Below are 24,838 nucleotides of genomic sequence, written 5' to 3'. Positions count from 1 at the left end.
TTAAGGGGTGTGTCCATCAAGGCGATCTAACAGTTGTGGGCCGTCTGGGTGGCTTAGTCATTTGACCATCCGACTCAATTTCAGCTCTGATCATAATCCCAGGCTCCACGTTAGGCTCTGCATTGAGCATGGAGCCTGCTTAAGATTCTCCCTCCCTCCCTTTCTCTGTCTCTCTCTCTCTCTCTCTCTCTCTCCCTCCCTCCCTCCCTCCCTCCCTTTCTCCCCTGCCCCTCTCCCCCATTCACACGTGTGTGGTCTCTCTAAAATAAATAATAAACTAAATGAAAAAATAAATAATAATACAATAAATTAAAAACAAAATCTAACAACTGTAAATATTTATGCCCCCAAGTGGAAGCCCCCAAATATACAAATCCATTAATAACAAACATAAAGAAACTCACAGATAATAACACAATAATAGTATGGGACTTCAACAACCCACTGTCACAGCAATGGACAAATCATCTAAACAGAAAATCGAAGAAACAGTGGCTTTGATTGGCACATTGGGCCAGATGGACTTAACAGATTTATTCAGAACATTTCATCCTAAAGTGACAGAATACACATACTTTTCAAGTGCATATAGAATATTCTCCAGAATAGATCACAAATCAGCCCTCAACAAGCACAAAGAGACTGAGATCATGCATGCATATTTTCAGACCACAGTGCTATGAAACTTGAAGTCAACCACAACAAAAAATTTGGAAAGACCACAATACATGGAGATTAAAGAATATCCTACTAAAGAATAAATGGGTTGGGGCACCTGGGTGGCTCAGTTGGTTAAGCATCCAACTCTTGATTTCAGTTCAGGTCATGATCTCATGGTTTGTGAGTTCGAGGCCCACATCAAGCTCTGTGCTGATAGCACAGAGCCTGCTTGGGACTCTCCCTCTTTCTCTGTCCCTCTCCCACTCATGCTTGAAAATTAAAGCACAACAGTGCAAAATTTTTGGGATGCAGCAAAGGCTCTGCTAAGAGGGAAGAATATTGCAATACAGGCTTACCTCAAGAAGCAAGAAAAGTCAAATATGCCACCTAACCTTAAGGAGCTAGAAAAGGAACAGCAAATAAAGTGAGCAGGAGAAGGAGAAAACAAGGATTAGAGCAGAAATAAATGATATAGAAACAAACAAACAGATCAATGAAACTAAGCTGGCTCTTTGAAAGAATAAAATTGATAAACTCCTAGCCAAACTTATCAAAAAGAAAAGAGAAAAGATCCAAATAAATAAAATTACAAATGAAAGAGAAGAGATCACCGCAAATACAGAAATACAAAAAAAATTTAAGAAAATATTATGAAAAATTGCCAAAAAAAAAAAAACCAGGGCAATGTGTAAGAAATTGACAAATTCCTAGAAACATACACACTACCAAAACTGAAACAGGAAGAAATAGAAAATTTAAGCAGGCCCATAGCCAGCAAAGAAATTGGATCTGTAATTAAAAATCTCCCAACAAACAAAAGTTCAGGGACAGATGGCTTCCCAGGGGAATTCTAACAGACATTTAAAGAAGAGTTATTAATATAATATCCCAAGACCAGACAAAGACCCCACCTAAAAGGAGAATTAGAGGCCAATATCCCTGATGAACTTGGACCCAGAAATTCTCAACAAGATGCTAGCAGATTGAATCCAACAGTACATTAAAAGAATTATTCACCACAACCAAGTGGGATTTGTTCCTAGGTTGCAGGGGTGGTTCAATGTTCACAAACCAATCAGTGTGATAATACCACATTAATAAAAGGATAAGAACCGTATGACTGTCTCAATAAAGGCAGAAAAAGCATTTGACAAAATACAGCATCCATTCTTAATAAAAACCCTCAACAAAGTAGGTATAGATGGAACATACCTCAACATCATAAAAGCCATATACAAAAGATTCACAGCCAATATCCTCAGTGGGGAAAAATAAGGTTTTTCCTCTGCAGTCAGGAACAAGACAGGGATATCCACTCTCACCATTATCATTTAACATAGTACTGGAAGTCTCAGCCTCAGACAACAAAAAGAAATAAAAGGCATCCAAATCAGCAAGGAAGAAGTCAGAGTTCTGCTATCTGCAGACATGATACTTACTGTGGAAAACCTGAAAGACTCCAACAGAAAAATTGCTAGAACTAATACATGAATTCAGCAAAGTTGAAGGATATAAAATCGATGTACTTCTGTACATCTCTGTACTTCTGTTGCATCTCTATACACCAGTAATGAAGCAGAAGAAAAAGAAATCAAGGAATCGACCCCATTTACAGTTGCACCAAAACCAGTAAGATACCTAGGAATAAACCTAACCAAAGAGGTAAAAGGTCTATACTCTGAAAACCAAAGAGCACTTACAAAATAAACTTAGGAGGACACAATGAAATGGGGGGAAAAAATCCATGCTCATGGACTGGAAGAACCAACATTGTTAAAATATCTACATGATCTAAAGCAATCTACACATTTAATGCAATCCCTATCAAAATACCACCAGCATTCTTCACAGAGATAGAACAAACAATCCTAAAATTTGTATGGAACCACAAAAGGCCCTGAACAGCCAAAGCAATCTTGAATAATAAAGGCAACGGTAGAGACATCACGATTCCAGACTTCGAGCTATATTACAAAGCTGTAGTCATCAAGACAAGATGGTACTGGCACAAACAGAGACACATAGATCAGTGGAACATTTCAATGGAGAATTGAAAACTCAGAAATGGACCCACAACTATATGGTTAACTAATCTTTACCAAAGCAGGAAAGAATAGCCAATGGGAAAAAAAACCATCTCTTCAACAAATGGTGTTGGGAAAATTGGACCACTTTCTTATACCATACACAAAAATCAATTCAAAATGGATGAACGACCTAAATGTGAGACAGGAAAGCATCAAAATCCTAGAGGAAAACACAGATAGCAACCTCTGTGACCTCTGCCGTAGCAACTTCTTACTAGACACATCGCCAGAGGCGAGGAAAACAAAAGTAAAAATAAACTATTGGGACTTCATCAAGATAAAAGGCTACTGCACAGCAAAGGAGACAATCAACAAAACCAAAAGGCAGCCTAAGGAATGGGAGAAGATATTTGCAAATGACATATCTCATACAGGGTTAGTATCCAAAATCTATAAAGAACTTACCAAATTCAACACCCCCAAAATAACCCAGTTAAGAAATGGGCAGAAGACATGAATAGACAGTTTTCCAAAGAAGACATCCAGATGGCTAACAGACACCTGCAAAGATGCTCAACATCACTCATCATCAGAGAAACACAAATCAAAACCACATTGAGAAACTACCTCACACCTGTCAGAATGGCTAACATTTAACAACACAGGAAACAACAGATGTTGGTGAAGATATGGAGAAAGGGGAACCCTCTTAACACTGTTGGTGGGAATGCAAATTGGTGCAGCCACTCTGGAAAACAGTATGGAGGTTCCTCAACAATGTTAAAATGGAACTACCATACAATCCAATTGCACTACTAAGTATTTATCCAAAAGATATAAAAATACAGGTTCTAAGGGGTGCATGCACCCTGATGTTTATTAGCAGCATTGTCAACAATAGCCAAACTATGGAAAGAGCCGAAGTGCCCCATCAATTGAAGAATGGATTAAAGGTGTTTGTGTATGTATGTGTACGATGATACACATACATACACACACCCAGACACAATGGATTATTACTCAGCCACCAGAAAGAATGAAATCTTATAATTGGTAACAGCAGGGAAGGAGCTAGAGTATATTATGCTAAGTGAAATAAGTCAGTCAGGGAAAGTCAAATGCCGTATGATTTCACTCATGTGGAATTTAGGAAAGAAAACCGATGAACGTATGGGAAGGGAAAAGAGAGAGAGGGAAGCAAACCATAAGAGACTCTTAATGATTGAGAACACACTAAGGGTTGATGGAGGGGGGGGGTGGGAGATGGGGGATGGGCATGAAGGAGGGTATTTGTAATGAGCACTGGGTGTTACGTGTAAACGATGAATCACTAAATTCTACCCCTAAAGCCAGTATTACACTATGTTAAGCAACTAGAATTTAAATAAAAATTTGCAGAAAAAAAAATAAAGGAAGTTCTTCTAGCAAAATGAAAATGATAGCAGATGGAAAGTGTTGTATGTGAAAGAATGTAATACCATGTTGTAGAGTTTATAATATATGTGGAAGTTAATATATGACAATAGTGGTGCATAAGACAGGAATGGATGTATGCTTTTGTGAGGGTCTTAACGTTTTATTAGTATGTTACTTGAAAACAGACTAAGTTATTGAAGATACATATGTTAATGCCTAGAGCAATAATTTTTTTAAGTGCAAGTATAGCTAATAGACCATAGTGAGGATAAAATGGAATTTTTAAATAATCTAAGAGAAGCCACAAAAAATGCAAAGAGCAAACGAAACTAATGGAGAACAGAAGGCAAGATGGTAGAGTTAAACCCAGCCATACTGATAATTAGAATAAGTGTTAGTGGTCTAAATACTACATTCACAAGCAGACCTTGTTGGACTGGATAAGAAAACAAGATCCAACTATAAGATAATTATATGATGCCCTTCAGATATAAATACATGGAGAGGTTAAAAGGATGGAGGGAGACAGCTATGCAAAAGCATACAGACACTAGTCGTGAGAAAGCTGGGGTGATGGTATTACCATCAAATGGACTTGAGAACAAGGAATATTACCAGGGGTAAAGAAGACTATCTCTAATGATAAAGTAGTCATTTCAACAGGAAGACCTGGGAAACCTACATGTGTATGTACTTAATCACAGCATTTCAGAATTCCTGATGCAAAAACTTATAGGACTGAGATGACAAATAGAAAAATAAGCCAGTAGAATTAGAGGTTCCATCACTCCATTCTCAGCACTTGACAGGGTATGTAGAAACCTGAGCAACACTACCAACCCAGCTTAAGCTAACTGACATTTGTAGAATGCTCAACTCAACCATGGCAGAATATACCTTCTCTTTAAGTGCATATGAAACATGCGATAGGATAGATTGTGTTCTGGACCATAAAACTAGTCCCAGTATATTTAAAAGGACTGTAGTCCTACAGGGTATGTTCTTTGACACGGCAGAATTAAATTCACGATCAGTAACAGGGATCGTTGGGAAATCCCTAGGTATTTGCAGACCAAACACGTTTCTAAATAACCCAGGAGTCAAAGCAGTCAGAAGGGAAATTTGAAAATGTTTTCAACTGAATGAAAATTGGAACAGCAAAATCTGAGGGAAGCAGATAGAGCAGTGCTTGGAGGGAAGTTACTAGCATTAAATGTTTATATTAGAAAAAATGGAAAGTCTAAAATGAGCAATCTGATAAGCTTCTCCCTTAAGATGCTTGGGAGAAAAAGAGCCAATTAAACGCCAACGAACGGATGACAGTTCACTGTAGAAGCTGTGGGGATGGTAGACTGGCACGAGAGAACATCCTCGACATCGTTACTCACCAGGCCAATGCAGACTGGAATGAGATGCCACAACATGGCTACAAAGGAGAACAACTGAAAATACACAGAGTTTGGGTCGGATGTGGAACAGCCTAGAATTCCCAGGCCGTAGCGGGAGGGACGTACAATGGTAAAACCACTTTCGAAGTGATTTGGCGGTTCATTATGTCAGCTGCACCCCTACCATGTGACCGTGTTATTCTAATCTTAGGTATTGATTGACCCAAGAGAAATGAAAACCCACATCCACAAAGACTTGACACGTATGTTTGTGGCCACTTTATGCATGTAGCCCCAAACTAGAAACAGTGCAAATGTCCATCAGTGGATAAATGGAGAAACAGGTTGCAGCATATCTATAATACAGCTAAATGCTACTCAACAGTAAATATGAACAAAATGTTGGGGTGTCTGGCTGGCTCCGTCAGCGGTGCACATGGCTCTTGATCACAGGGTTGTGAGTTCAAACCCCACTTAGGGAGCTTATTTAAAAAAAAATAGGAGCACCTGGGTGGCTCAGTTGGTTGAGCCTCCGACTTCGGCTCAGGTCATGATCTCACAGTTCGTGGGTTTGAGCCCCGCCATCAGGCTCTGTGCTGACCCACTTGCTCAGAGCCTGGACCCTGCTTCGGATTCTGTGTCTCCATCTCTCTCTGCCCCTCCCCGGCTCATGCTTTGTCTCACTCTGTTTCTCAAAAATAAATAAATGTAAAAAAAATTTTTTTAAATAAGCAAAATATTATTATATACAACTACATGGATACAACCTCAGAACATTGTCCTGGGCCAACTAAAACCTTCTGTCTCTCCCTTAGGCTCACATTTTCTCTGTTTTACCCTTTTCTTCCCTTCACCAGCTCTCTTCTGTTCTCCTTTTTCTCCTTTTTCCCTCCCCTCTCCCTTACCACAGTGCACAATTTATGGTTGACCCTGGGTAATGTGGGGGATAGGGACACCAGCCTCCACACAGCTGAACATCTGTGGGGTGACTCACTCAGTTAAGCGTCTAACTTTGGCTCAGGTCATGACCTCACGGTTTGTGAGTTCGAGCCCCACGTCAGGCTCTCTGCTGTCGGCACGGAACCTGCTTCGGATCCTCTGTATCCCCCTCTCTCTGCCTCTCTCTCTCTCTCTCTCAAAAGTAAATAAACATTAAACATTTTTATCAAAAAAACAAAAGAAAAGAAAAGAAAATCTGCCTAGGGGCACCCAGGTGGCTCAGTCAGTTGTACATCCAACTCTTGATTTTGGCTCAGGTCATAATCTCACAGTTCGAGAGTTCAAACGCCCGCATCAGGCTCTGCGCTGGCAGTGTGGAGCCTGCTTGAGATTCTCTGTCTCCCACTCTCTGCCCCTCCCCCATTCACACTTGCTCTCTTGCTCTCTCAAAATAAATAAACTAAAAAAAAAAAAAAAAGAAAAAAATAAAGAAAATCTGCATATGACTGTTGGCTCCCCAGAATGTAACTACTAACAACCCACTGTTGACTGGAAACCTTACTGATAACAGTCAATACCTGTTTGTGTGTTCTATGTCGTATATACTGTTTTCTTACAATACAGTAAGCTAGAGAAAAAATGGCTTGACAATTACAAGGGAGAGAAAATATTTGTACAGGACTGTACTACATTTAATGAAAAACAGCGACGTCTAGGTGGACCGAGCCTGTGTTGTTCAAGGGTCAGTGGTATATCCGATGCCCTCTAGGCTGAAGCAGCCTCCACAGCAGAGTCCTATAACCTCCAGGCTGCCTGATACTTCATTTGAATTCCTAGGACTTGTGTGTGTCACATATTTATACAGGATTGCAGATGGCTCTGTTTGCAAATATCCTGTTGGCCTGAGAGAGCCCAAGCCACCTCTAAGAGCCCTGAGCCAGGAGCACTCTCCTGTGTGTAGTTTTTCCTACTTCTAGCTTACATAGTGACTTCAGTGTTTAAGGGGAGAATTCTTGTCCCATTTGAAGGAAAGTTCGCTGTATTTAGCACCTTTGGGTCTTGAATTTTTATCAAAAGTTTGTCATCTTATTTCACAGTTTTGTAACTTTAGTTCACATTTAATTGTTATTTTTTTTAATTTTTTTTTTCAACGTTTATTTATTTTTGGGACAGAGAGAGACAGAGCATGAACGGGGGAGGGGCAGAGAGAGAGGGAGACACAGAATCGGAAACAGGCTTCAGGCTCCGAGCCATCAGCCCAGAGCCTGACGCGGGGCTCGAACTCACGGACCGTGAGATCGTGACCTGGCTGAAGTCGGACGCTTAACCGACTGCGCCACCCAGGCGCCCCTAATTGTTATTAAACAATATGAATATTATGTCATCTTCTGTTGTCTCAAGGTTCCTAATACTTGGAGTATATGTTTTAACAGTATAATTGTGATACAGAAAGTTAAGGTAGACGTAACTAGCTTTGCTTAAAGGCTATGGAATTGATTGTTGCAGATAAATTTTACTTCTTACACCTTGTGTTCACAGAAAGTTCAGTATCCACCCTGGAGTCACCCGCAAAAGCGGTTTCAACCTCAAAAGAGACAACCCCAGTGGCACAAAATGCAGCCCAGGTACTGATGCTCTATAAGGGATGCTCCTTCCAGATTGAGGGGAAGTACCCATTTACCTAGGCAGACACATTTGGGTCCCCTTGCAGCTTGTGCTTTTGAAACTGTGCTGTTGTACATCTCCTTATGTATGCAGTCAAAATAATGGAGTCTTCCAGAAGCTATAAAAGTTAAAGCAAATACAAATGTGTGTGTGTGTGTGTGTGTGTGTGTGTGTGTGTGTGTGTGTGTATACAAAAGGTTTTTAAGAGCAGTCGCTATTGTTGATGACGGTGGAGAGAAATGGGTGTTCATGTGCACTCACACCATTCACGTAAACTAGCACAGCGTTTGGGAACACAAGTTGGAAATGAGCTGGAATATTGATCCAGAACGTCTGGGACCTCACCGTTCTGGACTAGTGACACTGCAGAGTGTGCAAATCATAATGCCAAAAGCAGCTTATGCTTAAAAAGACCGGCCCTAGCCCCACATAGTCTTGAAGCATCCTTTTGTCCTGAGGATTTGGAGAAACAGACAGAAAACTGGGAAGTAGATTTAGAACTACAGTCGCGCGCGTGTAAATTACCAGAGCCCGCCGAGCCAGCTCGCTAAACTTTCTAAATGTGTTTTTAGGCTCCTGAGTCCTTTGAGCACCTGCCGCCTCTCCCAGAACCACCACCACTGCTGCCCGAGCTCGTAGACAAAACCCGAGACACGCTTCCCCCGCAGAAGCCTGAGCTCAAAGTGAAGCGGGTGCTGAGACCCAGGGGCATCGCGCTGACTTGGAACATCGCTAAAATCAACCCCAAGTGTGCCCCTGTAGAAAGCTATCACCTCTTTCTCTGCCATGACAACCCTAGTAATAAGTTTATTTGGAAGAAAATCGGAGAAATTAAAGCTTTACCACTCCCAATGGCCTGTACTTTATCTCAATTTTTAGCTTCCAACAAATACTATTTTACCGTCCAGTCAAAAGACATTTTTGGACGATATGGACCATTTTGTGATATAAAATCTATCCCTGGGTTTTCTGAAAATCTCACCTAAAAGTCTTTGGTGATTATTTATTGTATCGCGCTGTTTTGTTTTTTCATTTTTGAGTTGTTGGTTTACAGTGTTCCTCTAACACTATTTGCCAGGGGCCAGTTCAGATTGTGAACCCTTTGAACAGGGACAGGCCTCGTCCTTATGTTGTAAGTGACGTCTCGTTTCATGAATTTCTGATTTGCATTCAATAAGTACTTCCAGAAGATATGTTCTAAAACATACGCTTCCCTGGACTCACGTCATTTCGGCTGTGCTGTGTACATAACCTCCGGGACTGTGGAGGCACTGCTCTTCTATCTCCAAAGCCCTAGGATACGAGCAGCCACTTCTTGCGCCTTTGGAAATCAGCGTTCGGTGCCCTGCTTTTGTGGTCAGTGTAGGTACAAGAAAAATCAGCTCTCTGCTAAGGAAGGGTCATCCCTGGGGTGCTCACCAAGATTTTACGAAAATAAATGTCTTCTCCTTCTGTTCAAATCCTAAGGGCTAATCATTTGCCCTCTCCCTGTGTTTTTCTTTTTGGCCCTGTCAGTCATCTGGGGAAAGAGCCTGGAGGTTTTCCCTAAATTTGTTTGTATATTTTGATATCTATAATAAAATTAGTTACACGTTGTGTGCTGTGTATACAAAACACAGAGTATCTCTGATAAGAGCAGTATCCAACCCTCTATTTCAGCTCCAGAAAATGGAGTTGTCTGCCTGAGGTTCAAAGCTTTCCTTTGCTGACTCCTCAGTGCTACTCTCTGTTCATTTGCTGGCTGCCGTCATACTCGGAGAGAGGACGTAACCCTAGGGGGCCCCAAGAGATGCGGCCCGTGAACTCCTCTGAGGGGCACTAAAGTGAGACGGCAGCCAGCACAAGCTCCCCAGGAAACCGTGAGCAGACTGCATACGTGTACTTCAGGGCCCAGTGGGGTGGTGAGAAAAGGAACACCAGCTCTTAGCGTAAAGAATCGTCTGTTCGAGAGGTGTCCTTTCCTGGTTTGTAGTGAAAGCTCAGTCCTCTGACCTGTGAGGTTTCAAAAATTGAACGAGGAAGGGTTTTCCTTGGCATTTTGTGAATATCTTCACATCTCCAGTCATAAATAAAGCTGTTATCTTACGGTCTCCTGTGTCTTTATCTCCTAAGACATTTCTACTGGAAGAGCCCGATTCTGGCCTTTATGTGTTGTAATAGCTTGTGCTATGTCCTGCACCTGTGACAACTACTACATTAAAAAGAGGTCATACGCTGTCCAGGGCCTGGCATTTGAGGAAGTGTTTTTAGAGGGTCTTGCATGCACTGTTGTGTCTTTGGCTGCTCTATCTCGCTACTCGTGGTGGGAAGTTGGACCTTCCGCCTCATGTGCTTTGATTCGTTTGCTGAAGTAACCCTGGGAAAAAGGAGAAGCGGGGGCCCCGGGGAGAAGGGAAGAAACCTTATCCCAAACGAAGAAATGACAGGGGTGGAAAAAAAGACCAGGCAGAGAATCAAAGAAACCATAGGCTTGGGGCGCCTGGATGGCGCAGTCAGTTAAGCGTCCGACTTCAGCCAGGTCACGATCTCGCGGTCCGGGAGTTCGAGCCCCGCGTCGGGCTCTGGGCTGATGGCTCAGAGCCTGGAGCCTGTTTCCGATTCTGTGTCTCCCTCTCTCTCTGCCCCTCCCCCGTTCATGCTCTGTCTCTCTCTGTCCCAAAAATAAATAAACGTCAAAAAAAAATTAAAAAAAAACAACAAAAAAAAAAAAGAAACCATAGGCTTAATCCAGAAAGAGGAAAATAAGAAGGAGACACAGAAAAGGTGTAAAAAGACTAGGATAAAAATGCCTGATTAAATGACCAGAGGAGAGGAAAGAAATATATATTTTATATATAATAAGAACGGATCAAAAATCAAATCAGAAGCTCTGAGGCTGATTCCAAGGGGGGAAGAAAGAAGAGAATAGAAAGGTAAGGGAGAAGAGAAGGAAAGAAAAAAAACAGACTAACATAAAAAACCACAAGACAGTTATCTGTTGGTGCCTGGGACCCGTGACTGTGCCGTGTCTGGTTCCGTCAGTGTCAATCTCACCCCGGTAGATAAGCAGTTACCACGTACGGAGGGGCAGGGTTTGGTGTAAGCAGGGGCCCAAGTCCCCTGGGGGCCTCTGTCCTGGTCCCTGAAGCCCCACCCCTGGGTGAAAGGAAAATGACACCCCAATCTCCTCCCTGAACTGGGTGTCTCAAAGCATGCTCTTCAGGCCATCCTCACAGAGCCACCCAGGTGGGTGGCTTGTCCTGTTCCACAGTCCCCCATGCCTCCCAGGTACTCCACTAGGATTCAAAACCCGGTATCTTCAAGGATCCCATTGTGTGCAGGTGTGGTTCTGGAATAGCACCGCTCCACCCAGCCACAAAGGGCCTCTGGCTGACACCTGCAGGGGCTTCTGTCCTTGGTGGGGGGCAATACACTCTCTTCCCACGGCACTCCAGGGAGGAGACTGCTTTCTCCCAGTGCACCCCCAAGATCACTGGCTCCCCTCCTTCCCAGGACACACACACACTGCTGGCTCCAGTCCCAGACAAAGTCATACACCCCTGAAAACTCTGACCTAAACTCCTAAGGCTGTTTGCAAAGTAGAAACAGGCTCCCTTCATATTTTTAACTCCCTGGCCAGTGGTCGGGAGAGGGTTTTCTCTTATCCGAATATAATCCCACACTTCCACAGCCTCTCTTTCTCTTCCTTTTGTCTCTCCACCGAAGGGGATCCCCCCACGCTGTGTCTACACTGCCCATTTCATCTCCCCCAATTCACAAACATACACCTCTGTCCCGCCATGTGTCTCTGTACACCTGTGATTTTTCTGTCCCTCTGCAGACTGGATTCCTGGTATTCCAAGTGTTGTGACCTCAATACCGATGTGTTTGAGGGATGAGGGAAATTTGGGTCTCCCTACTTCTCCGCCATCTTGACTCCTCCTGGAAAAGCCAGATTCTGAACTGAATTTGATGAGCTGAGCTTTCCGTCTGTGAGGTCCCGTTTCAGGCTCAGAGCAATGGAGCGGGGCGGGGTGGGGGGGCATCCCTCAGCACAGGACGAGGGCTCCACTTAGGGGAGGACTGCACCCTTCGGCTGACGCGGAGTAGACATTCATGTGCTAAGCCAAGCTCCGAGTTGACACCACGGACAAGATTGTGGTGGGCATTCACCGAAGTGAAACACATCCCCAGCCAGCAAATCTTCTGGAATGTTGGTGAGTACACAAGCTTAAGCAAGAGTTTCACAATAACAGGATGAGGGAGGAAGGCCGATAGCAAGCATCTTAGAGTTGGTGGCTCAAAAAGCATTAATGGCTTTTGCCTTTTGGAAAGTGCAGGGGCGATATTCTCAACTGTTACCCTATCGGTGACACCAGAAGAGAGCCAGCCGAAGGAGATCACATGTGAAATGCCCCGATTTTAGGCAGAAAGGGGGAAAGCAAAGAGGTCTTCCCATGTCTCCCATTTCTCAGCAGCCTTCAGCTCACCATGATCCTTACACCAGAACGGCTTATTTTTTGAGGGGTGGCCTATTCGGGTTTCCTTCAAGGTGGATAAAAAATCAAGTTGCATCTCTCCCCTGACAAAAATCTCATGAGGCCAAAAGGTAGGAACTGACTGAATTGGATTTTAGGGATTTTTTTTTTTAAGTCCAATTTTACTCCACCCTCTGGATGTATGGTAATGGGTAATATGTATAAGTGTCAGTCGATCTCTGAGTGTTTGTCACTTCACCTTCCTTAAAGGTTACAGAAAGTTGAACAAATTAAGGCTGATACCAATGGACACACCTATAGATACTGTTACCAATCACAGGGGCAAGGACACATCTGGAAGTTCTTTTTCTTTCTTTGATGGAGGGAAATAATGTCTGATGTGTGAAGATAATAGTTCTGCACCCAAGATTTATTTATTGATTCCCCTGGATTTGGGGGCACATAGTGCATGCAGTTGGTAAAGTTTGATGGAATGGATTTAAGCCACGGTAACACAAGAGGCAGGTAATACTTGATTTTTGCAATATAGAGTGTTAACTCTTTGGATTCAAGGAAATACTCCATTTTGGGAGTACCTAATGGTAAGAGAATTCTGGAATGTCCAAAGTGCCTTGAAGAAAGGGTACAGACATAGCACAGGGGGTGAAAACCACATGTGATGGGCATTACTGGGGGTCATAGGGTATGTTCAGGACTACCTGCAAATTAACCTGATCACTGCCACGGCTTAAGCCAGCTCCCTTTGGGCGAATTATGCATCTCACTCCATGAAAAGGAAATCTTCCCAGGGACCTGGGTGGCTCAGATCGTGATCTCACAGTTTGTGGGATCAAGGCCCACATCAGGCTCTGCAATGACGTGAGGAGTCTGCTTGAGATTCTCTCTCTCTCCTCTCTCTCCGCTCCTCCCCCTTCACACACATACTCTCTTTCAAAAAAGATAAACTTTATATAGATATAACAAAGAAGAAGAAAAAGAGATTGTCCCATAAGCTGGAGTCACCCATCTCTTGCTCACAGATTGGGACCCACAAGTGGCAAGCAGAGACACTTGGGTAGTTCAGCAGTAGGGTTTGGAATCTTGTTTCAGTCCACATGGGCTCTGTATAAAACCAATTTGGTAGAGTTATGAGCAGGAGTTATTCCTCTGAGCAAACTAGAGGCCAAGCTTGGGTAGGCTGGGCTATAGCCCAAGACAAAGGAGAAATTCTTAGCAGTTTTGGCAAGAGGTTTATGACATAGTAAAGGTTTGGGACACAAAGCTCAGCCAACCCAAAACTGTTTTCACTGATTCGTTAAATTTCCCCAGTGAAATATTCATGTATTCATTCACTAAGGAATTATCGAACATCTGCCAGGTGCCAGACCTCAGGCCCGGGGCTGACATGGAGAACAAGAGTAGATACTGCCCCTGCCCTTTCGGAAGTGGCCTAAGGACATTAACGAGTAAGAAATGAACACGCAAGATTTCCCTAGAGCGCTGGCAATGTGATCCATGAGGAACATGAGCAGGGAGATACAGTGGAGCATGGTGGTGAGACAGACCGGTCCTGGAGACCGTCTGCTGGGAAGGCTTGTGCCAGTCGAGGGGTTTAACTCAGGGAAGTTCTCTGGAGGTAGAGGATTGCGTGGAAGAGGGAAATCCCATGGGCCAATGAAATGCAGTGCGTGATTCTTAGTGGATTGTGGATTTAGAAAAGCAGCTCTAAAGGACATCATTTGGACAACCAGCAAAGTCCCAACTATATAGACTGTGCAGACAACAGTGCTGTGTCTGCGTTAAATGATGGACATTTAACCCCATGCCTTGATGTCTGCAACTAACTCACAAATGGTTCATAAAATAATCACACACACACACACACACACACACACACACACATCACAGCAAATACAACCACAGAGTGTTAGTAGTTGGTGAATCTAAGTGGAAAGTGTATGGGCTCATGTCATTCTTAGATTTCTGTAGGCTGAAGCTTTTCAAAATAAAAAGTTTGGGGACAAAACAGTGGCTTGTTCAGGCCACGGAGAGTCTGGAAATCCTGATTTGGCCGTGCTCGCCAGGTTAAGAGCGCAGGGAAGCACATGTGTAAGAGGCAGGTGGTTTAGGATGACCTGTGCTTCTGCAGGGGCCAGGCCCTGGACAGCAGACCCACATGCTGCCTGGTCTCCCGCAGTGTGGCCTTGCCCCAACCCCACCTAGTGGACCCGTCTGTATCTCCACCGCCTTGACTCTGGGCAGGTCAATGACAGCTTTGACCGATGGAACACAGTGGGAGCGATGCTGAGCCAGCTCTCAGAGCTGGCTCTGGTTCCTCCCCTTTGGAAACCAGCCACCGTCTAAAAAAGTGCATCTACCCTGAGACCACCACGCTGCATGAAGACCCTGGAGGGCAAGATGTCACAGGGTGGCAGCAACCAGGGAGGAGCAAGGTGGCAGACCCATGGGTGAGGAGGGCCTCTTTGAAGCAGATCCTGGGTTTCAATCGCCTCCGTGGAAGCCATGTGGACCAAACAGCCTAGCTGAGCCCCATTCAAATTCCTGACCCACAAAACTAAGCAAAACCCAAGTTACTCTAAGCCTCTAAGTGTGAGGCTTATGAGGCAGCAACAGCACCCGGGACACTGTTAGAGACTGGTAGCCCATGTTAAGAAGTTGGGTCGTGCAATAGCACTGCTAGGAATTTACCTGAGGGATACAGGAGTACTGATGCATAGGGGCACTTGTACCCCAATGTTTATGGCAGCACTCTCAACAATAGCCAAATTGTGGAAAGAGCCTAAATGTCCATCAACTGATGAACGGAAAAAGAAATTGTGGTTTATATACACAATGGAATACTACGTGGCAATGAGAAAGAATGAAATATGGCCCTTTGTAGCAACATGGATGGAACTGGAGAGTGTGATGCTAAGTGAAATAAGCCATACAGAGAAAGACAGATACCATATGGTTTCACTCTTATGTGGATCCTGAGAAACTTAACAGAAACCCATGGGGGAGGGGAAGGAAGAAAAAAAAAAAGAGGTTAGAGTGGGAGAGAGCCAAAGCATAAGAGACTCTTAAAAACTGAGAACAAACTGAGGGTTGATGGGGGGTGGGAGGGAGGGGAGGGTGGGTGATGGGTATTGAGGAGGGCACCTTTTGGGATGAGCACTGGGTGTTGTATGGAAACCAATTTGACAATAAACTTCATATATTGAAAAAAGAAAAAAAAGAAGTTGGGTCATTATTGTAAATAATGCTGCTATAAATAGGGCTCATATATCCCTTTGAATTAGTGTTTTTGTATTTGGGGGTAAATACCCAGCAGCACGATTACTGGATCGTAGAGTAGTTCTATTTTTAACTTGTAACTTAACATACTATAGCAGCCTTATTTACAAGAGCCAAACCATGGAAACAGCCCAAGTGGCCATCGAGTGATGAATGGATAAAGAAGATGTGAAATATATATATATAATGGAATATTGCTCAGCCATAAAAAGGAATGAAACCTTGCCTTTTGCAATGACATGGATGGAGCTAGAAAGTATAAAGCTAAGCGAAATTAATCAGTCAGAGAAAGACAAATACCATATGATTTCACTCAGGTGCAGTTGAAGAAACAAAACAAATGAGCAAAGGGGGAAAAAAGAGAGACAAACCCAGAAACAGACTCTTCCTTATTGAGGGCAAACATGGTTACCAAAGGGGAAAGAGCGGGGATTTGGATGAAACAGGGGTTGAGAATTAAGGCATACACCTGCCGTGATGAGCACTGAGTGTGATGCATGGAAGTGAATCACTTTTCTGTACACCTGAAACTAACATAGCACTGAATGTTAACTCTACTGGAATTAAAATGAAAGCTTAGAAAAGAGAAAGAGGTTGGGTTGTTGTCTTGGGAGTTATGGAGAGCCAGTGAAGCTTTCAATCAAGATGTTAACACGATCAGGAGAGGTTGCAATCACTCTGGTTGCCACGTAGAAAATAAGCTGGAGACTGGGGTGAGGGTGGTGGGTAGACCAGGGAACGAGGGTGACTAATTACAAATCTATTGCAATGGTCAGAACAAGACGACAGCAGCCGGGCTGGGAAGTGATGTGGACAGAAGCCGTGGAAGTGATGTCCGGGGATAGGGGAATCAAGAATGAATACTTTCCAGGGAATCTTCAATGAATATACCAGGCAGACCCCAGCGTCCAGTTACTCTGCCCCAAGGCTACTAAGAAGCACAGAATAAATGTGCACACCCTTCTTCCTCCAGGAAAACATGGCAGAGGAAAATGTAGAATGGCCATAAAACAAATCATTGGAATCATTTCTCTTCTTTGGGGAATATCTGATTTTTAAAAAGAACAACTTTTATCAGACCAAACCAAACCAAATTTTTTTGATTAATACTTGAGAATTTAATTGAATATAGAGATGTATATATCCCAGGTCAATGGCCAGATTTTGAGGGCAGTGGAATTTCGCGTTTCGCCTCCTACATTTAATGCCACAAATTTCATCTCTGAGGCTTGATTACAATGTGGGGAAATGGCCACCAGGTGGCACTATGCCTCTTCTCCGCCTTTCTGAAACTGAAAGGAAACCTTTTTGTCCTTTGCGCGTTGAAACCAACTGTCACAATGCTACTAAATAATATATTTGAAATACGGTGTCAGTGTGGCAAGTGTTTTAGCTATTACCTAGATACAACACGGTCCATTTCTCCCAGGCCTCTACATTGATTCTGAAGGGGTTCAGAATAAGTCTCCCCAAAATGTGGACTATTGACATGTGGACTGTTTTGAGCGGAAGGCATTCAAGACCCAGCAGACTCAAGAAAAACTTGTACCTCTTCCTTAAACTACCTAAAAGAATTTAGATAGGGGGCCTGGCCCAGAAAGAGAGCTATTACCAAGAGGTCACTTGTTAATCTGAATGACATATCTGTATGGCAAGAAGAACGTTTCATTACCGAACACCTCCTCTTCTACTGCTGTGAGTTGAGTCACCCTCCCCCACTGTGGAGCCCCAGGCCCCTGTCTCATTCCTCAGCTCAAGATGAAACGTTAGCCTCCATTTCCCGGCTTGCCCTTGGGCCTCGTGGTCCCTGTGGCACTCTGCTGTGTACTAATTAAATCTGTGTTTCTCTTGTTAATCCGTCCTAGGTTAATGTGATTATTAGACGGGTCACAAAAAGCCAAGAAGGGCAGAGAAAAAAAAAAATATATATTTCTTTTCTAACACTTCTCCGTCGATTCGGATTCTGACCTTGATTCACACAATGTAACCAGAATGACCACAGACGCCCGCTGTCTTTCCTAACGAGTCAAAAGCCCTTCCCTGACGGCGTTCCCCATTCCAGAATGCCGCCTGCACTTAGAAACCACAGCCCTTGCGGGTGGATTTTATCACCCTTCCTCCTCTCTTCCTTTTTCCACCCTTTCGCCAAACTGGAGTCGAGTGAGGTAGATCAAAATCCATTACTTTTGGGGCGCCTGGGTGGCGCAGTCGGTTAAGCGTCCGACTTCAGCCAGGTCACGATCTCGCGGTCCGTGAGTTTGAGCCCCGCGTCAGGCTCTGGGCTGATGGCTCGGAGCCTGGAGCCTGTTTCCGATTCTGTGTCTCCCTCTCTCTCTGCCCCTCCCCCGTTCATGCTCTGTCTCTCTCTGTCCCAAAAATAAATAAAAACGTTGAAAAAAAAATAAAAAAAAAAATCCATTACTTTCAGCTGCAAACCTAACCCAAGTGGAAGACTGGTCTCCATGAGCCACATTCTCTATGTTGTCTGCGAGAAAAACCTCAGGCTCTCCTGGTGGACTCCATTGAATGTGGCAGAGGAATTGAAAGGCATTGACGCCCCTGATCATCCCTGCCTCCACTCCTTTCCTTTTCGCACGGGAAGCCAAAGCTTTCCAGAATACTGCAGCAGCATGTACACGTAGGTAAGGAGAGACCTTTCGAGGAGGCAAGCCGACCGGAACTTCAGGAGCAGGGGGATTTATGAGAGGCACCTAAGATGACCCACGCAATCGTGGTGTAGATTAGGGAAGGCCCAGAAAGAAGGCAAAGATAAGAAGCACCTGCTAGATGGAATAAACGCCAGGGTTGGGGATCCTCGAGGAGCCCAGGAGGGTCTGAGAAAGAAACGTGGATTGCACTGGCTTGGGTCACGCGCCACAAAACGCCCGCTTGACCTGCCCATCAGGTTGCCCACAGGGAGGGGGAGATGGCTTTCCAAGAGGCATTTGGGGTGTTGTTACCAAAGCAAAGGGGACTGAATATCAGCCAGTCAAAAAAAAAAAAAAAAGCAATAAATATCCGCATGGATAGGTATTTCAAACATGAGTGGACCATGGGTAGGAGGTGAGATTTCCTTTCTTTTTTTAATTTATCAGTTTTGGTGGGACTACACTGAAGTCAGGTCACTGCATTTCCAAACCGCCTTGGAGGTTCACTCGGCGTTTCATGACGCTCAACGAGACAGCGGACAGCCAGCAGAGAGGAAAGGAAGTTCGGGCGGGCAGCGCAATCACGCCTCCGAATTCGGGCTGTCTGGGTTGGTGGACAAGGCTAAACCTCCTGTGAGACATTCCCAGTTGCGGTCCACCCACCTCTCCGGATCTGGATCCCTGAGAGCCTGTCAAAGCGGCAGGTTCCCAGGCCCCGACCCTGGAGGGACGGACTCCAACAGTCTAGGGCGTGGCCACGAATCCGCAGGTCCGCCTGCTCCCCAGGGGACCCCAAGGCCATGGGTCTGTGGACGCTTCACGAAACCCTTTTCTCCCACCCGCAGCTATGCAGCCCTTTCCACGTACGATGAGAGAGAAAATCGACCAACCCCTCGAAACCAGGTGAGCCTCTGGCACCAACTGGCCATTGTTTTTGCCACGTTTTGCCCCGTCTTGCCCACGGGGCCTCTCCGCCTCCGTTGCCAGAAAACAAGCAGAGCAAGACGGAGGCTGAGAGGGAAGACTGAGTCATCACCCTTTCACAGGTAGTCTGGTTACTGTGTCAACTCACCGGGGGGTGGGGAGGCAGGAGCCGGCAGGCCACACCTTGCTCCCAGCAGGCAACTCCGAGATCTGCGATGTCTGCGGTTCACGGTTCACGCTGAAGGCTCCAGATCCCTGCTTGGAATTCCCAGCAGCCTGCTGCTCCCATTAACCCCCTTAAAAGGCCTCCCGCCACCTGCCGCTCCACAGGCTGGCTCCAAGCTTTCCTGCTCTCCCTGGCACCTCTCCTCCCAGAAGGTCCGTCTCCACCGTCAGCTCAGCCACCACCTCCTCCAGGAAGCCCCTCCTGATTCAGTCCTGCTGTTTCTGGGCTCTGCTCACTCTGGAGCCTTCCGTACTTCCTCGAACAACCCATCGCCTACCACTGTGTTTTTTTTTGTTTTTGTTTTTTTTTTATTGTAAACATAAGACACCTAACAGGAGATCTACCTTCTCAAAGTTTTGAGGGTATGCCATCATTTGCCACAAGCACTATGGCGTACAGGAGATCTCTAGAACTTTTGCAAGCTGCACGGCCAAACCTCCATACCCACTGAACCCCAGCCCCCCAGCCCCCTTCCCCCAGCCACTGGCAGCCGTCATTGTACTTTCTGTTCCTATGAGTTTGACTACTTGAGGCACCTCAAGGGATATCAACAGGTGGTAACCAACTAGATGCCCATCGACAAGTGAATGGATAGGGACAACATGATATCTACATACCAGGGAATATTATTCAGGCATAAAGAAGAAGGAAATCCGGTCACATGCTACATCATGGGTGAACCTGGAGGACGGTGTGCTAAGTGAAATAAGCCAGTCACAGAAGGTCAAATACCGCACGGGCCTGACTGTTACTTGATTGCACCTGACTTATGACGCAGACCAGAGACAGGTTCTCAGCCCCGGGCTACATGTTAGAATCACCTGGAGAATTTTAACAACTTCCACACCCGGGCTGCTCCCCGGGCCAATAAATGACCGCCTCTGCGGGATCCGGGCTTCAGAAGCTTCCCAAGTGGTGCTGGCATGTGGCAAGAACCCAGGATTTGGAGTAGGAAAATCTAATTTCTAGCCTGGGATCTACCACTTTACTTGACAGGTGGCCTTGGCCCAGTGACTCGACAATAACAATTCGAGATTAATAGCCCTCTCTGAGCACCGTCTGTATGCTTCCTGCACTTCCTGCAACAGCCAGTTTCGTTTTACAGGAAGCAGAGGCCCAGAGAAATCAAGCAGTTTGCCACGGGTCACCCAGCAAGGAGAATGCTGGGACCAGAGGCTCGGCAGGGTCATCAGCCCCCACGAGGCATGTCTCGTTGGTCCCAGTGAGATATTTCGTTGTGATCCAGGAATCACAGCTTATTCTGAAAAGGTCTGGGCTGGGGGTCTTTCGGGATCCTTTTTTTCTGGACCAAAGTCCACCCATCCCAGGCTGCCATAGGATGACAGAGGATGACAAACAGGAAACGCGGGCTTCCGGAAAAAGCAAACCTAAGCTTAGCTAAGAGGATAGAGGCATGGTGGGCCGCCTGTTAACCCTCCTCTCCCCTTCCCTCCCGGATGAGGCAGCAGCACGTCCAACTTCTTCTGGCCCCCAAAAATCTGTTATTTAAGGTAAACCTGTGCCAAGGTCGAGCCACACACACCTCTCCTTCCTCACATGCATGCGAGGCCCCGGGGAAACGGCACCGTCGCCCTTCCACAAACACAAAGAAGCGGTCGCTTCCCGGCTCCTCCTGTCTCTGTTTATTCCAGCTGATGACACATATTGAGCAAACGTACGGCTTAAACTCCGGGACCGGGAACGTCCTGTGCTGTTCTGCCGTGTGTTCCGACACGTGCCAAGGGCCACAGCCGGGTCCTCTGTCGTCGGCTCTGCCCTGTTCTCTTGCAGTGATGCGAGCTGCGTGGGGCCCAGCCACCCTCACGGCAAATTTCCAGCAGTGCCCTTGCAGCCTTCCGGGGTCACCAGTCACCGTATTTCCCGGTGTATGAAACTCTATGGCGGTGGTTCCCAACTGAGGGCAATTTTGGCAACGTCTGAAGACCTTTTACCTTGACGCAATTTGGTGAGTGTGGAGGGGGCAGGGGGGAGTGTCTCCTGGCATCCAGTGGGTGGATTAGACAGGGCTGCTGTTACATACCTGACACACAGAGGACAGCCCCCATGACAGAGAATTATCTGGTCCCAAATGTCCATCGCGCCAACGCTGAGCAACTTTGGTCTATACCACGGAGCTCTTGCGAGGACAGATTTTGAAAGAAAACATTTGCAAGGACTTCTCGTGATAGAATTATTTAAAATGACTTTGAAGGGGGCTGGCACTGAAAATATACTCTTTTCTCACGTGAGAAGAGTCATTCTATAGTGACACCCGGTTGTAACCTGCAGATCTGTGTCCGTGGGGCCATATTCTAAGTACCAGCATCACGTGGCTAAAAAGGAATAAATGGAGTTAATGAAAAGAGGACCATAGCAATGTTCTGGCGGTAGAGATTTCACTGTAGAGTAATGAGGAACAACTCACATTAGCCCTTATCAGCTGTGTTGGATTTGGCTAAAGTGGATATGAAAGACCCTATCTGCTAAGGGTGCTTTATTGCTATGTTGTATTGCCACACGCCGCCACTAGGGGGTGGTAGTGTCATCAGCTCTTTCACTTTCCAGCCGCTTGGCCTGCCCAAGTCCATAAAGCAAATACATTGGAAGCAGGACACTTTTTCGATACATACTGTTTTGGAGGGAGGCATAGAGACTGGCATACATGTTCCAGTGTTCATCTCCAAATGCAAAATTAAAACTCATCTGACTCCGGTACATAGGTCTGATCCCTTAAAATGATGACATGCAAACTTGAAAAACCTGGGAGTCCTAAAATTCAGATCCTGAGACAGGTCCTTAGAGATTTAACAGGTCGGCATTTTCATGAGCATTTCCCGAATGGTGTGTGCTCTAAAAGGTTCAGTTGCTACACACACACACACACACACACACACACACACACACACACACAACCTGTTCTCTACTTTATGCCCCTAAATGGAAGTTGGCACTAACAAATGACACGAATGGCCTCAATACTTTGCTCCCTCCCGCCTTCACCTTCTCACCCGCGTCCTCTGTAAAGTGACAGTGTGGTCCTCCCAAATGAAGGAGGGAGTTGTTTCCTCTCCCTGGAACCTGGGTAAGACTTGTAACCTGCTTGGCTAACAAAAGGCAGCAGAAGTGGTATCCCAATTCCGAGCCCAAGAGAACGTATGTTTCCAATTGGTCTCCTCCATCTGTGCCATCACCGTAAGTCTATACCCGAGTCATTTCGAAACGGGATGAGAGACACCTGTCGAACAAGGTTCTGCTTGTCATACAGCAGTAGCTAAGTCATCCGCTCCCATCTTGCAAGCGTCCACCGTCCATCAAAGGAGGTGGTTTTTTAAAAATGTTTATTTTTGAGAGAGAGAGAGAGAGAGAGAGAGAGAGAGAGAATGAGCGGGGGAGGGGCAGAGAGAGAGGGAGACAGAATCCGAAGCAGGCTCCGGGCTCTGAGCTGTCAGCACAGAGTCCCCAAACTGCAAGATCTCGATCTGAGCCCAAGTCAGACGCTTAACCGACGGAGCCACCCAGGTGCCCCAAAGGAGGTGGCCTTGGGGAGAGGAGAGACCAAAGGAAATGGCTTGGCTCCTCGCTATACTTCCCTGTTCTTCTCGTTGCTTCCCCACCGATAAAAGTGAATGCACGGTGTTTGCCTCCTCTGCCTGATGGGCTGCAACGGAATCAAACGAAATGACACAGTTCCCGTGACCGTGCTCCGTAAACCGGAGTTCCGGGTGTCTCCGCAAGCGCTCAGGGTCCCCCGCTCGTTGCCAAGCCCGGTACGTGCGCCATCTCACGGGACCCCACAACCCAGCCGGCTCTGCTGCTCGGCCCCGTCTGCCCTCAGCTCTCCTAGCGCGGGTCTCAGCTTCAACGGTCAGCCCTCACCTACCCCGAGTTGCTGTCTTCGTGCCACACGGCTTCCTTCACAGATTGTATCCCAATGTGTAATTTTTATGTTTCTCCCCACTACAACGTCAGCTCCTTTCAGTCTGGTACGTCCTGTGTCTCCGTGCCCAGCCCAGTGTGTGGTACACAGTAGGTGCTCAACGCACGTTGGCCGGGTGGGGGACCAGGTGGACCAAGCATTACTCCCATTTTGCAGAACAGGACACGAGGTTCACAGGGTCTAAGCTGCTTGCCGAAGCCTCTTAGCAACTAACTGCCGAGTCGGATTGGAACCCGGGCCTGTCTGGTTCTGAGGCCCGTGTGTTTTACGTGACCTGGCCTTGCCTCCCAGGGAGGGTCCAGGGCCATGACCTTGGGGTGGGAGCAAGAAATGCAGTGACCAGAAAAGGTGAACCAAAGCCCCTACCCTACGGGAGAGGAGTTAGGAACCTCAGCTCCTTAAAGCCCGACATGCTCTGTAATTAGCACACTGCAGACACCTGGCAGAGATGTGGCTCCTGCCGGCCACCTGTGCGGGATGGCGCAACGCCTTCCTGGGTCGCTGCGGTGGCAGAAGCTCGCGCAGGGATTGTGGTCAGAGGGGAGTTGAGAGTATGGGGCATGGCAGGCTTCCTCGGAGGCTGGAAGCTTCCGATCACACACCCAGGCGTGGCTAAACAAAAACACACGTTTCTAATCTCCTGTTGGATTGGGATGTCTGATGCGGCCAGCCTGAAAGAGGAAACCCGGCTCAGAAAGAGCAGACTCAGGAAATCCGATAGGATCGGAGCGTACGTGTGAATTCCCTTGCACCAGCAAAGATTTTAGTGTATGCTTTTTTATATTATCATGACGAGGCAAACACCCTCAGTGGTACCCAACTCATTTAGGTGATACCTAGAATCACATCACATAGGAGGAAGTTCCTGTCTCCTCCGTTCTCTTGTTAGCTTTCTGATTATGTCAAGCAGCTACGGTCCTGATAATTTTTTAACACCTATACGTCGGTTACTAGCCTCCTTTATTCCTTAGGAAAGAGCAGTGTTCAGGCTCAAAACCTCTGCCAGACAACGGTTTGCACTACACTTAACAGCATTCTTGTTTTTTTTTTTTTTTTTTTTTTTTTTTTAAAATTTTTTCAACGTTTTTTATTTTTTTTTATTTTTGGGACAGAGAGAGACAGAGCATGAACGGGGGAGGGGCAGAGAAAGAGGGAGACACAGAATCGGAAACAGGCTCCAGGCTCCGAGCCATCAGCCCAGAGCCTGATGCGGGGCTCGAACTCCCGGACCGCGAGATCGTGACCTGGCTGAAG

General features: G+C 45.9%; 1 protein-coding gene across 2 annotated transcripts in view; it reads left to right on the top strand.

Moving 5' to 3' along the window:
• ATF7IP2 (activating transcription factor 7 interacting protein 2) overlaps positions 1 to 10,185 on the top strand; it is a 61,193-nt gene extending 51,008 nt beyond the window's left edge. For both annotated transcript variants that reach the window (XM_086691272.1, XM_086691273.1), the window contains exons 11-12: positions 7,970 to 8,055; positions 8,668 to 10,185. In XM_086691272.1, the coding sequence (XP_086547398.1) occupies positions 7,970 to 8,055; positions 8,668 to 9,081 (500 nt within the window). In that variant the 3' untranslated portion in view covers positions 9,082 to 10,185. The remainder of the gene's footprint in view (positions 1 to 7,969; positions 8,056 to 8,667) is intronic.
• Positions 10,186 to 24,838: the final 14,653 nt, after the last annotated feature.

The sequence above is a fragment of the Puma concolor genome, chromosome E3 (assembly GCF_028749965.1).
Source record: "Puma concolor isolate L17-30 chromosome E3, mPumCon1.1.hap2, whole genome shotgun sequence".
Taxonomy (NCBI): Eukaryota; Metazoa; Chordata; class Mammalia; order Carnivora; family Felidae; genus Puma; species Puma concolor.
This window is presented reverse-complemented; position numbering and strand designations above follow the sequence as displayed.